A 14,802-nucleotide genomic window follows, 5' to 3' on the forward strand; every position below is an offset into this window, starting at 1 on the left:
TAGTTAAACTGGGGAGATGGGAGGTAGGGGGTGGTATGGAAATAGAAACCATATATCAGTTTAATTACAGGGTCCTAGAAACACTTAAGTAAACAGTTAGACCACTGTTAACTGAAAGGGGGAGGAAAGCAGCTCTTAATCTTATAGATTTATTTAGTATTCTGAATTCATCATCTTAAAATAGAACTCATGTCTTTTTCACTAAAAGTAATAAATTTGAAATAATTTAATCATTGGTTTTGGTGATAGACCTCTAGACTTTTATGTAGCTTATTTGTAGGCTTCCATGACAGATTGTGAGTGAGTAAAATCTAACGTGATCTGTTTAGTTAGAAGCCAGGAAGCTGCAGATAGGATTACTTAATTCCTCTTTCCTATCACTTGTAATTGACAAGGCTGTGTATCATTTCCTCCAAAACTTGGGGGAAATCTTCCATATTTAAGAGGATCACTAAAGCTTAAAATGATCACAACATGATGTCCTGGCATGGCATTGATACAAATCCATGTTCTAATATAATTGGGTAGTGAGTGAACCCTGAAGAGTTAACACTGCAGTTCCTCATCATGCATAATTATATCAGTGCACTGCGCAGTACAGGCATAGTGTCACAGTATTTCTTCTCTTACACACCTGACAAGCCTGACCGCCAGCCTCCCTCCATCCCTGAGAAAGGGTAAGGATAAACCCTGGCAAAATGGCTTGGCTAACTTGGTGGCTGTGCCATAATAATATGGAAGAGAAAAGCAGGAATGTTTCTACTGCTTTTATAGTCGTGTCACGAATTGCTAAAATAGAGTACCTGCAGGGCAGACAGAGAGGTTGACCCATCATTTCTGAGTCTCTCCCTACTCAAAAATGTGAAAATATTGCTATTGAGAGTTTCACAGCTTTTCTGCCTGCATCTACTGGCTACATAGGGCATGGCTTTCTGGCTAATGAATTTGTCTGAAATCAGATTAGTCTCTCTTAAAGTGTTTCTGTCAGACTTGGACATATATAAACACATATGAAGCAGATTTAATATGATAAATATGAACAGTTATCTGCAGATTTTCTTTTTCAAAGCTAGACTTGGCATCAAGATTATTGAAGTCTTGATTTCTTTTAGGGAGAAGTAGGACCAGCTGGACCTATTGGAGGAGTCGGCCCAAGAGTAAGTATAAGTAATTTTGTTAGGGCTATTTTTCAGCAGAAGTACTGCTTTAAAAGGTACATCTGCTGTAAGAAGTGACTGTGTTAAAATGGCATCTCCTAAATAAATACGTCTCTTTCCTCAGCATGTGCTCAAAGCGAAGTCTGGGAGGAGAAATCATTTTGTATACAAAGGATTTGAAAGGAAATCACAGCCGTGGTGCACAAAATAAAATTTTTGAAAAGGAAAGAGTCAGTAACGAACTGCTTATCATGCTTCTTTGAGATAGATGAAACCAGTAGGCACTTCCTAGGAACTCAACCAGCTGATATGTCAAAATATTTATATTGAGGAAGAACCTACCCTAAGACTTGGCTGACAGGGAGAAATATAAAGGACGGATGCTTTAAGAAATCATTTTCAAACTGATCTGGTAGACAGTTGTTGAGAACAGTAAAGCTGGAATGTCACAATGCTGTTTGTGCTGAATGTTCTAAACAGTCCAAAACTAACAATCAATTTTGTTAGTTATAAAAATGTACTAGTGTCTAAGAGTATTTCAGTGGACTTGAAGCTTATTTTTAGAAAAGATCTAAGGTAAAAATAAATACTAGCCTGCACTAAAGACTACAGGAGTATCACTAAGTTTATTGAAAGCAATATGATCTTCTGCTGTTACTTGATTTTCTTATGTGTGGTATAATCCCTGGCTTGGTCTCCATTTCAGATAACTTTGCATTTCTTGCGTGAACTTAGGAAAGCCGCCTCCTGTATTTTTTCCTGATTCTAGAGTGGATATATTCCTATGTCATTTTTCCTGTTCATTAGCTTTTCAAAGCTGGGAGTTTGCTTTCTGTTAGAAATAATATTAACCTGCTTATTTTCCACATGATTAGGTGAAAGAAAAAAAAAGCCAAACCCAAAAACACACACAAAAAAAACCCCCAACCCCCAACCCCACCACATCCAAAAATCTTTCTCTTCAGCTGAGAAAAACATGCAAAAAATTGAACAGAATTTCAAAACACTTTGTGACTCAGTTTAATACTCAATTTAATCTGCCTGAGCTTCTGCCAAGAGCCTCATGGAAATTTTTATTTTGGCTGCATCATACTCCGAGTCTCCTTCTTGGGCAGGGCTTCATGGCTGGACAGCATCTCCCATGTTGTGCTGTGGCAATTGGAAAAGAAGATGCTGCAGCAGGTGACTCACGGGCAATGAGACACCTACCTTCACATTCTCTGTATCGCTGGGCATGCACAGGCCACCATCAGCTGGTGTCAGAATGACCCAACAGGAAAAATTTCTGTGTAACCTAGCAAACTGAAATATTGGTGATCTATTATGGGTCAGTTTGACCTAAATTATTTTGGTTTTGTTTTCTCTCAATGGGAAATGTGTACACCACTGGCATGTCTTATGCCTCCCTGGCTTCTCTCGCTCACAAGCAGTGGTTGAACAAGAATGTGGGGATCTGAGGTGGGCCCAGGGTTGCTGTCTCCAGACATTTTTTTAGTAGCTTGCTGGCTAACGTCTCCTTCTGAAATGAGAGGTGTAGGGGAGATGGGAATTTTGCTTGATGGAGAGCCCTGCTTGTTTTCCTCCCTTGTCCCTGGGCCCATCTGCTCTCGCCTGGATTCTACAGCTTCTGTTGGCTCCAGCTTTTTCAGAGCTCCAGGCCAACTTGTTTGCACTGCTGCTCTGAACTCTGCTTCCATCTCTGCTTGTCCTTATTTCTTCACTCCTGCTTGTAACTTATGCTCTGTGATTACATTGGTGGAGAGAGACAGTCCCTATCACGAAGTTGTTAAATCTGATATAGTTTGGCAGGACTGAGTCAGGAAGCTGCTGAACATCTGTCTTTTAAAATTATGCTTGCTTGATTGCAGTTTCACATTCATTGGATTTACATAGGCTTTTTTTCCATTGTCCATGAAAGGAGTTTAAAGTATTAAATGCTGCATCTAAAAATAAATTCTATGAAAACTGTGTTGTCACTATACTAATTAAATAGCCATGGGGGCAGGGGAGGTCTTTTCAAGGGACCTGAAGAAGTGGTCTGGCCACGCGTAGCCCCTAGGTGCCATCAGCTGTCGGCTACACCTTTAGCTGACAGATGTCTCTCTAACTTGGTTTTTGCAGCTTCCAGGAGTGGAGATTCTTCATTCTCCTTGGTAATCTGCTTCAGCCCTTTGCATGTTTTACAGACAGTTTTTCTACTGTCTAGACCCATTCTATCTCAAAGTTTTTCCTGTCTCTTTCTCACTACCACCTTGCCTCCTGTCCTACACACTTGCTTTGTAGGCATGGTTAATAGGTTAGTCCTCTTTTCAGCCGCCGTTAGCCTGACTTTCTTAGGGTTTCTTTAAACTGGGTAAAGTATCCCTGTAGGTGATATATTGTAAACCTTTGATTATTCTTATGAAACTGTTCTAGTTTTCTCTTGGACAGGTTTCTAGTGCTTCTGGAATCCCTGATCTCTTCTACTGTGTAGCTTTCAGGTCAGTGTTCAGCTTTAGGCATGCGCCAAGCAGGCAGCCATAAATCTCCATTTTTCTCACCCCCTGCCCTTGTTTTTAATATTTGCTTTAAAAAATATGCATGAGACCAAAAAACCCCCAGCAACATACATCATCTTCTACTGGAACAGCAGGTGAATACGAACCTACACTCTGGTTCTCAGGTCCTAGCTTGAAAAAGAATTCCCATGTCTCTAAGACAACTGGAGCCAAAACTCTGAGGATGTTTCCCAGCTTACTCGGAATATATGTCAGGTTCCACAGAGCTCAGCCTGTTTGAATTTAGGAAGATGGTTTTGATCTCACGATTTGATTTTTCATTCATTCCTTTGCAAACCTTCCCACTTACTCTATTCCAAAGTCAAATACTTACATTCTCTTAAATTAATCCTTCTAAATAAAAAAATATGCTGGTTTGTTGGCTTTTTTTAGTATTTATTTGTCCTGTGAAAATACAGTAGATGCCACATTAAAGAAGTGACTGTGTTTATTCAGTTTCTTCCCACCTAACTCTCTTTTTCAAAGGCTGTCCAAATGTTAATACTGTAACTGTCAATGTAGCTCAGCCAGTACAAGCATTGGTGCATTTTTTATTAATCTTTATTGCTGGAGCAGAAAAGACCTTTAGAACGAGGAAGATTGCTTTTTACATTCTGGTTTAAAACAGAATTTGTGAGTTGATTCCTTTCTAAGATACATGGGTAAAACAAAAGCTGGTATTTACATAATCATAAGGTGATCAGTTCCTCCTGAAGACAGAGAAAAGTGCTCCCAAAGCTGCTCCCGCTCCCCCAGTGAAGTGTTTTCCGAAGGTGGCATATATCTTCCTGTGGGCTGAAGGCATGTGAGGAGCTTATGGAAGGATGGGAATAGAATGATAGTGGGAGATTATTATATTAAAATACACATACCTGTATGAACCCATGATGAGCTGAAAGGAAGTACAGGTGGTTGCTGTTTTCTGAAAGGGAAGGACAGAACTTTCAGCCATTATTTTAGGAAACGGGTATTTCCTTTGGGATTACCCTGCCCTGGAAGAGTAATCTTCTTAGGGGTTTGCAAGCAGAAAAGCAGTCATCCTTACTTTAACTTTCTGTCAGTGGCTTTTCCTGCATTGTGTAATTTACAGTTGTATTGCATTTCTGTTTAAAGCCAAATCTGTATGTTTCAGATTGCTTTACCAGTTAAATCCACTTGTTCTGTTTTCTGATGAAGTTCCATCTGTTGTGCATCCTTTGCAGCTAGTACATAGCTGGGGTACTACAGCCAAGAAACATCTAAAAGTTGTAACTCCAATTCAGTTTTGATAGGACTAAAGCTATCAAGGTAGTTAATAGTGGCCACTAGTTTTCTTTCAGTGAATTTTGTTTTAAACATTTTTTTTATGTTGCAGTCTTGCTCTCTGGAAAGGCATCAAGGTTCTTTGCAGCAAAGTAGTTAAACAGCATGCAGTAATCTGCAGAAGCCAATCACTTGTTCTTTGCTAAGCCTTGTGGAAAGATATGACTTGCTTTATTTGGGTTTCTCAGAACTTCTCTTTGCAGTCTTTTCTCCCTGCATTCCTGGCTGTGCCATGTTTTAATCCATTGGTAAAAACAAAAACATGTTTCTAAAGCAGTGATATTTGTTAGAACTTGAAGGGCAAAATGAAATCACTCAGGCAAGCAGGGAATGAGAGAGATAAAAAGGGATTAATATAAGATATCATGGAACCTACTAAGGAAATAGAATGTTAAGTCACACAGAGATTTTCTCAGATGCCCAGAAACTCTCACATACATTGTGCTCTGAAAGACAGGCACAGAGCAGCCAGAGCAAAAATGCCAAATGGAAAAATCCCATCTTTTTTTGAAGAAGTCTGTTTGTTACCTGTTGCTTTAGTTGTTCTTGTCTCAGAACAGCCGATGTGGAAAAGGAAAGCTCATTACACAGTCCTGTGATTGCAGTTACTCAGTCTGCTGGAACAGCAGCTGATCATTTCCTTTTAGCAGAAATCTGCATCTTTTTGATACTAAATCATTAAAATATTGATTTTCTTTCTGCAGTTGTCAAGCTCCAGCAGTCTCATTAGCAACTTGCTCAAGAGCCAGATCCAGTCCATTGGACCTTTACTTTTGGACTAGGGTCTTTGCCTCTGAGCAGATGGGGAAAGTTTGTCTAGGCAGGGCAATGCTGTTCAGATAACCGAAGGATTAGGCCATGTTTTATGTCATAGAGGAAGTAAAGTACACCTGGAGAGAAAACTACCTCCTAAAAGTGAGACATAATTAAGTTACAACCATCTAATTGATGGTTCAGGAGAAAAGCATTCTGGGTTTTATGTCTTTGTGGGTCTGTGTGAGTGACAATAGAGGGAGGGAGGGATGTTATAAAATGCCTTAAAGATCTCGTTACTCCATGGCCTCCTGCTCTGATGTTGCTGTATTTCTTCCAGGTAACAATATGTTATTAGCAGGGTATCAAAGCAACAAGATCTATCAGCAGCAAAATGCTAGTGGAGAGATGAGGCTTGAAATACTCAATTTGATGAACAAAGAGGAGAGGATATTTGACCTGATTTTGTGTGGTTGAGGAAGGACAGTTATGACACCAGTTCCTGAAGTCTAAACATCAAATTCTGTTAGTGTGAGTCCCTATTCTGCTGGAATTAGCCAAAAGAGAACATGACTTTGCCTTTTCTTTGTCTCCTTAATATGTTTTGTAAATTGAAATGTGTTTGATTCTTGGATTGTGACTAGTTTTTCTCAATATTAACTGCTGTAAGAGTTAATACAGATTCTGCTTACTATGCTAGTATTTGCTGCAATAATCAACAGTGTATTTTCAGATGTAGATTTATAAATACATTTGAAGCAAATGTTGGTATTAAACATTACTAAACTGTACATTTTTCAGTGCACATATTTTGATAAATACAAAAATTAGGATTAAATTATTTTTTAAAAATATAAGGTTTACAATATTTTCTCCTAATCTTTATTTTAGGGAAAGCCAGGACAGAAAGGTTATGTAGGTGATCCTGGACTGGAAGGCTTAAAGGTAAGTGGTGTTTTATGTATGAAATAAAATGTGTTTGGAGTATCAACTGTGTGCAGTTATACGCTGCTATATACAGTGGCATGCCAGTGAAAGGATATGAGTACACATGCTTCCATATAATCATACCAGTATATTCTGGTATATCATACCAGTGATTCTGCTTTCTTGCAAGGTCCCATTTTGGAAAAAATGAAGTTGTGCATCTCTAGGAGACAGGGATGTGTGAGCAAGTAACAGCACCTGCTAAAATGAGATCTAGCTGCCCATGGATGTGATGGTGGCTGGGCCTGGGCACAACAAGGGACCATGGGCAGTTACTGCACTGGCAGGGTTTCAGGGCTGTGAGGGGTGCTGAGATGAAGTGCTGTGGTTTAAGAAAGAGGAGCTTGCAGCAACAGGTAAAGGTTTCTTAGTGCTGAGTTGCAGTGTGAGTAAACAGTACCCAAACTGCTGTTCAACAGGTCACTGAGATTATAGTCGTAGCCAGATAATCAATAGTTCATATACACCCAGCTTCCACTTGTAAAATGCGTAGCAAAATGTTCTGGAGTTACACATAACATGACTTGTAGCGTTACTAAGAACAGAATGAATTCATCTAGTACTTAATGCCAGTTCCAAGCTTTTGGGGAGAGGGGGAGAAGTTTGTTAAAATGTCATTCAAATGTCAATTTTCCTAATATTTCATAACAAAACTGAAGTTATCAATACTGTGTACAGGTAACATTTCCTTTTGAAGCAGTTATGAAATAATAAAGGTAATGTTCTGAAAGGAGTATTTCAATAAAAACTGAATCATTCATTTATAGTATTTGCTGACAATGTATTTAGTGAGCCCTTAATACATAGTTTTCATTTTTGTGGCCAAGTCCTAAATACATTAGGGCATCTTTTTACGAAATCAAAATTACCACTGACAAAATTAAGTTTTTGCTGGTTGCTTAATTTTAGCTCTTAAAGTAGAAATTGAAAGATGAAATTTAGAAAATAAAGAGAGGCTCCTAGGAAAACAGAGGACTTCAGTATACACATATGAAAGAAATTACTTTTCTAATGAACTACATCATCTGTTTTCTGCATTTAACAGGGAGAACAAGGAGACCAAGGAAACCTTGGAAATACGGGGGAAGCAGTAAGCTTGAATTCTTTTTCTGGTTTTATTTTTAATTCTATGTTTATTTGAGTGTGAAAGAGTAATTTGTTGCAGTAACTTTCTGATTAAGTTTGCCTTGCTTTGAAGCTGTGGTGTGTTGGCTGTACCTTTGTAGTCTTTCAGAATCATACTGTTTAAAGAAATTCCCCATTTCAAGCATTTTCCAGAATTAACGCTGCTTCCTTCCTAATAGGTTGAATGAATATTTGCAGGTAGTTATAGGGATCTTCCAAAGCTCGTTCAAGTAAGTGAACAAGTGAGCTGCTTCCAGTTAAATTGTTCAAGAGGCTATGTTTCGCCTGAGATGTATTTGCAGACTTGTTCTGTCTACCCTCCATAAAATTGCAGAGCTCAAAGTGACCTTGAGGTGACATATAGTTCATCCTCTACTGCCTATGCAGTATCAGTTATCTTTATATCATTCCTGACAAATATTTAGCTAGACAGTTATTAAAAAGCTTCAAGAATGAAGGCTTTGTGACCTGCAAGCAGCCCAGGGCTTTTCTAACTTTATTTTTAAAAAGTTCTTCCAATTGTGTAACCTGACTCCCTTCTGCTGGAAACAGCATTTTACAAATGATCGTTGTTATTGCTTGCCGCCTTGATTCTTTCTTTCAAGCTAAACAGTCCCAATTCAGTTAGCTTTCCATGTTTTTTAGATAATTGAAGTCACACTTACTCTCCTGTAGACTGTTTCCAATTAATCTAAACATCTGTGACTCCAGCTTACTGTTAAGACGGCTGAGAGAAAGGAAAAAATGCTTTTTTCAAGCCACATTCTTGCATACGCATGCCCATTTTTGTGATAGTGTTGTTTATTACTCAGTTCATGATCCACAGTCTACAATCCTTCTTTTTTAAAGTCGTTATCTTTCCCAGTTCTTCCATTGTAGGTGTTTTTTTAGTTGATAATTGTCACTTAAACATACTGCCTTGCAATTCTCTCTGGTTGATTTCATCCACTGCCCTTTTGTATTTTTAACTTTTGCCTGGGAATTATGAGCAGATGTGAGCTTGTTAACCCATGCTTGAGCTACCCAGATGTTGCGTAGAACATGACTATATTGGGTTTACTTCTTGAATTATGTATGCCCCTGGTTTAGGCTCAGTGCTGTACTGCTCACATAAACTCTGGTCAACTTAGATGGCAGTCGGAGTGAGCACCCCATTGCCTGCAAAATACCAAGCAGACGTACCCCAGACAGCTCATCAAATGGATGGTTACTGCTGAAATTATCTGAACTGCTTATAAATGAGGTCCAGCTCCTCTGTGTACTCTTAAGGCTCTGTGCTCCAGGGAAGGGAACTGAGAAGCTGGACGCTCAGTCAGTTACAGGTATCTGCTTAGAGAGGAACCAATAATGCTATATAACGCCATAAGGTCCACTTAAAAGTCAGCCAGCATATCTCTAAACGTAACAAGTATACTTTAGAAACAGCTTGATCAATAGCTTTGTTCAGCATTTTATACATAGCAAAACCTTCATTTTGTCATGTTCTTATCATAACTTTAAAGCAATAGTTCCCTTATGGTACTGTTTGGAAAATCTGGAGGTTTTTATATTGGTGCATGATTAGGGCAAATGTGGATGAGCACTGGAGAATGACAATGTCACAGTAGAGAAAAACTGGTGAGATGTCATAACACTGTGTTGCTTTTATGGAGAGATCCAAAAATGGCTCTGTGCGGCGATGCAGTAATATAAGCTCTTGTCCATACAATCAGCATTTCTCAGCCAGCATTACACTTGCACTTTTGGTTTTTTCCAAACACTGAGCAAAACGAAACTTTTATTGCATGTGAATTCTGGTTCTCAGCCTCTAACATATTAGGGAAAATTGATAGCACTTACTTTGTTGTACAGTGCCACATGCACCAAAATCCTCAACAGAAAACAAAGCTAAACTCAATTTTCAGTTACTACATTAATAACAGTACACAAACCAGTCACAGAAGCTAGTTACTTAACCTTAAGTTTCTGGATTTGTCATGGGCTTTGTTTTGCTCCTCAGTGAACTTGAATTCAATGCACTCATTTTCCACGACTCAGGTATTTTGTATCATGCACCACTAAATGAGCTCCATTCTAATACAAATGTAATATTCGCTAGCACAAATATATAATCAATAATTATATGTTGCAGTGATGGTTAATAAAATAATCATACTAACTACCTAACTGTAGTCAGAGACAAGCTGCAAGAATAAAATAAAAATACTCTTTGTGCCAAAAGAGAGGGCATTGCAGCCCTGTTACAGTGTTATAAAGAAAGGTCATTATGGACCATCAGTAATTATTACCTCCCACACTTGCTGTTTGTAGAATTTGCATATGATACAGGATAACGTGAGATACCTGAGAAATGAAGTGATTTATAAGCTATTGGTAAATACTCTTGATTTTTACTTGTGGACTGTAGAATGTCTTCTGCTTTATGTATGTGCATTTTAATCAAAAGAGCTTCCTAGGCCCCTGATCCCATTATATTGCCTTTGTATTATCTGGCGGCAGAGAACTGACATCCACTACATGGTCTTTAGGGGGATAGTATATATTATCTTGTGGTTAAGGTCAATGGTAAAACACCAAGAGCAGAAGACAGCCTTTCAAACACACTCAGCAGAACTGACAGGAAGACCTTTCAAAACCCCTTCCCTTTATTCACCACTGCAATCTGTAACAGTTAAGCTCTTCCTAAGTAAATTGAAAAGTACTAGAGGAAGAGGATGGTTTTTCTCATATGCAGAAAATGGTTTTCCAGATGTGAGTCCTGATGCAATTCACCTCTGTATACACTGGACGCAGTTTTTACTTCCAGCTTCTCACCAGCTTCTGTTTGTAACAAGTAATTTTTCTTTTCCTTGGTGTGCGCAGAGAGTACAAATGTCTTAATTCACAGGTAAATCCACTCCCAGCTATTCAATATTTGCTCTGGTGGCATACATGATGACTCCAGGACATCTCTGGACTGAAGAATACGACACACACACACATGCAAAGTTTGAAAAACAAAAGGCAAAGTACAAGAGCAAAGTACAAATACAGCTAGCTGCTGTGACAGATTTTGAGATGGAGCCCAAAACAAGGTATGGAGTAAGGCATGTGTCCTTACTGATGCCTTGTGAAGTCTGTGTTACCAGATGCTTGGTGACACCAAGTACAAAGAAGGTTTGTACAAATAGCACTAAACAATGTGCTGTTACTCTACAGTCTATTTCATGGTAAAGGCAAAGGGAAGAAGACATTACTAAAAAGTTGATAGGAAGTCCAATGTCTAATAAAACTCTGTGTGTACATTTTCTTCTGTGCCACCCCTCCTTCCCTTTTTGCTTATCTATTGTTTGTTGTTTATTCATGATCTCTATTGACTGAGTTTTTCAAATTACAGAATATGATGCACACTTTTAAGCCTGTGGTTGAAATATATAATACTTGGGTTTCAGTAATGAGCAATCCGTCACAGTATTCTAGTTCTCCAAAAGAAAACCAGTGCATTTCCTGAATAAGAAGCAGTTTTCCCATAATAAATGCTGTAAATGTTGAATTCATAGCAAATTATGATATGAAGAACATGTGTGTGTTTGCTATTGATACCTAAGGGTGGCACCAATATTTTTGTTCTGTTTCTTTCCATTTTCTTACTTTTCCTGGTATCATTCGTCTTCTGTCTTTGACTAATACATCTGTCATTGCTGTCTGTTACGATAACTAGAATAGTTATCGCTTTTCTGTAGCAGCTTTTCCACATCAAGTACAGCTTAATATCTGCTTAGAAAAATACAGATGGCAACTGTGTACAAGCAGTGAAGTTTCAACAGCAGGAGACTGGACCATAATGCTGGTTATTCAGTCTAGTAAGATGTGATAAGTGCTGAAATACAGCTTTGTCAATAGGCTAAAAGTCATATTGTCCAACATTTCTTAGATCACATGGAGCTGCTGACTCCTCAGATCACCTTTTGAATGAAGCATTTATGGACGCTTGCCCAGCGTGGAAACTGAGTAGAATAAATTTATAAAATGTTCACTGTGCTCTTAAACTTAAAATGACATATTTTAATATTAGATCAGTAATGTGCCTAAGATCAAACTTCAGACACGATCCTTAACAGAGTCCTACAACAAAAACTGTTTCTTTGGCTACAGCACATGCCCTGTTTAAAGGGGGAGATGGGCAGCTGCTGGTGGTGCTGCTTGGGTAAGCAGAGCCCAAAGCTGCAGTAGAACCCAGCAGCCATCCTTTACTGCAAGATACTCGGTTAACGGCAGGACCATCAGGTCCAATGGGAGAGGGATTGGTTAAGATAGTGAGAAGTAAGGGACAGCAGGCAGAGCAAATTTACGCTGCTGAGGAGAAAAATCCTTTGGCATGAATTTCAAAAGAAACCATCACTTTGGGTACTGAGAAAATTGCCCTTACATTTGGGGGAGGAAAAATCCCTCTTTGCTGACATGTGCAACTGCATCTTGTATGCTTAGATTAGATGCTATCCAGTGATGGATGGCAAATACCTGAAACCAGAGTCAAGCATCTCATACAAATGACTTATGTTAAAGCGTCAGGGAAGATTTAAGAAAACAATAAATTGGTCAGCTTTTATGGCACAAAATTGAACTCATCTGAACTTAAAACAGTCACTTGTCAAGATTGTGTTACTGTTTGGCATTGCAGAATGGGCCATACTGAATAACTAGGTGCAAGTTAATTCCAATTAACTTTTGTTAATTTTGGCCTTGCCAGGTGCATTACAGAAATTCAGCCCTTGGCCCATACACTTCTGAATTAGAAATCACTACATTTGTACAATATTGAGACAGACTACAAGGGTAGAACTGTCAGCTGCAGCATGTACAAGTGGTGTCAAAAGGACAAACTGAAATAAGCAGAGTTCATGAACACAAATCCTGGAAAAATAATCTTCAAAGACCTGGAAAAGTTACGTGTCAGCATATCTGCCCAGTTGCAAATAGCTTTTGAAACAACAGAAGAGAAACTAAGCTGAAATGAGAAGAGCTTGACCCCCACCCCCCTGCCTGCCCACTTTCCTCTGTCAACAAAAGCAAAAAAGAGGAGACAGTTGTGGTCCGGCAAAGGAAAAAAAAAGTTATATTCAGGCTGTCAACGGCAGCTCCACAGCAGGCTGAAAATGGTCCGCCTGTGAGAATCTGTGGAAAGGCAAGAAAACGGTGCAGTCAGGCCATGTGCTAGGATTTGAGTTGCTTTTGAGAATAATTCCCATAAAGTAATTACCACATCTCCTGCAGAGGTAAAAATTAGCTGAATTGCGCACCAGGGATGCTTAATTCATGGGGAATGGAAACTGCAGTTCCTTTTGCTTGAAGAAAAGATTAAATGGGTTTCAACTGATGTTTTCAGGAAGCTCAATAGAAGGAGTTCTTTGAACTATCATGAAAAGTCTGGGCTTTGGAGATATGCAAATGAGAACTGTAAGCCATAGGCCAAAAGAAAAGTCAACTGAGGAAAACTTTTTTTTTTCCCCCCCCCCCAAAGACTGGTGAATGCATGGGGCATTGCCAAGGGCTTCAGAAGGAGGAACTAGTTCAGCTGCTTTCAGAAATCTATTTGATGCAAATTAATCCAAGTTCTGTGAAGATCTTACAGTGAATGGTAATAATGATACTTCTGTATCTATGTTGTGCTTCTTGGTTTTACCCTAGATGAACTCATATACTTTTGTATATGATATGTACCTAGTCATTGCTGCTAGGTCGTTCTCTCAAGAACAGTGGGGAAACAGGTTACAATATCTGGAGGTTAGCTTTTTCAAGCTGTTGCTCATTATTCTTGAAGGACTTTTTGCTAGTAGTGCTCTTCCTCAGCTGATTTCAGCTGCCATGCTACCCCACAGAATACCTGCAGTCCCACACCCTTTAGGGTTTTGCAAGTTAGGACTACCACCTTAAGTAAATCAACACTCCCTATACCACTGAGAACAGTCAAAGAGAAGGATAATCTGTTCCATGTGAGGTTTGTTACCCAAGAAAAAAAGCTAGTAGTTAGATGCATAAATATAAATAACTTCTAGCACAATCCAGTTTAGCCAAGATACTCTGGAGTAATACCTACCTTCAGAAGAATTTATTTTTTTCCTTTGTACAGATTACAAAAAGCTACCATTGTAAACTTGACAGTCAAACCCAAGAACTTCTATAAATGTCATTATTCTGATTGTCACTTGAAAAGTGAAAATACTTCAGATTTGGACAGTCTGTGTCACTCAATTCACTTCACACTTGTGGCAAGTAGACTGTGTAAAATGCAGTGTCCTTCCCAGCGAGTGAGCTGTGTCCTGAATGCCCGTATAGCACTGACCTCAGGCTGCATTTTTCTCATGGTCTTTTAAAAGGTTCACATACAAATAGAACCCTTGCAGATCTAGTAGAATGTCAGAAAAGCGTTACCAGTCCTCCACTCTTTCCCTGACCAAGAGAGGAATTTAGCCTTTCGAGGGAGTCAGATGCTACCTGTACGGTAGTTATTTTGCAGCTGTGTTGTTGTTTTCCCACCACCCAATCTTTAGCTTTATATCCATACTTATTTGCATGCCCAAGTGATTTTGCAGCACTAAAATATGAGAAAAATGTTTAAGGGTATTTTAGCAATAATGAAGTATAAGTTGTTTCTGCATGCACTAAACTTATTCAGTAATAGCGTAGGTATTGGCATACATCCAGTCTTTTCTGTGTTTGGCACTTTTACTCTCTGTCTGAATTGCACTGATGAATTTAACTTAATGTATTCTAGTGGTTTGGGAAGAAAATACAGAGGAATAGTAACTGCACTTGGCATCTGCAGTTTAGCTTCCAAGGTTTTGTCAGTGGGCACAGCCTGCTGCCATTGCATGAGCTAGCTTCCTTTAAATGCAAGTGTTTCTCTGCATAATGCTATCAAACAGAATTACTCTACTTTACACTGGTGTTACTGTAAGCAA

The 14,802-nt window shown here is 38.9% G+C and overlaps 1 protein-coding gene across 1 annotated transcript in view; it reads left to right on the forward strand.

The window, feature by feature from the left end:
• Positions 1 to 14,802, forward strand: part of COL24A1 (collagen type XXIV alpha 1 chain) — a 147,748-nt gene that overhangs the window by 75,796 nt on the left and 57,150 nt on the right. Inside the window, 3 exon segments of the mRNA XM_055815621.1 lie at positions 1,113 to 1,157; positions 6,641 to 6,694; positions 7,782 to 7,826. Coding sequence (XP_055671596.1) covers positions 1,113 to 1,157; positions 6,641 to 6,694; positions 7,782 to 7,826 — 144 coding nt within the window.

Source organism: Falco peregrinus, chromosome 10 (genome assembly GCF_023634155.1).
Source record: "Falco peregrinus isolate bFalPer1 chromosome 10, bFalPer1.pri, whole genome shotgun sequence".
NCBI classification, from domain to species: Eukaryota; Metazoa; Chordata; class Aves; order Falconiformes; family Falconidae; genus Falco; species Falco peregrinus.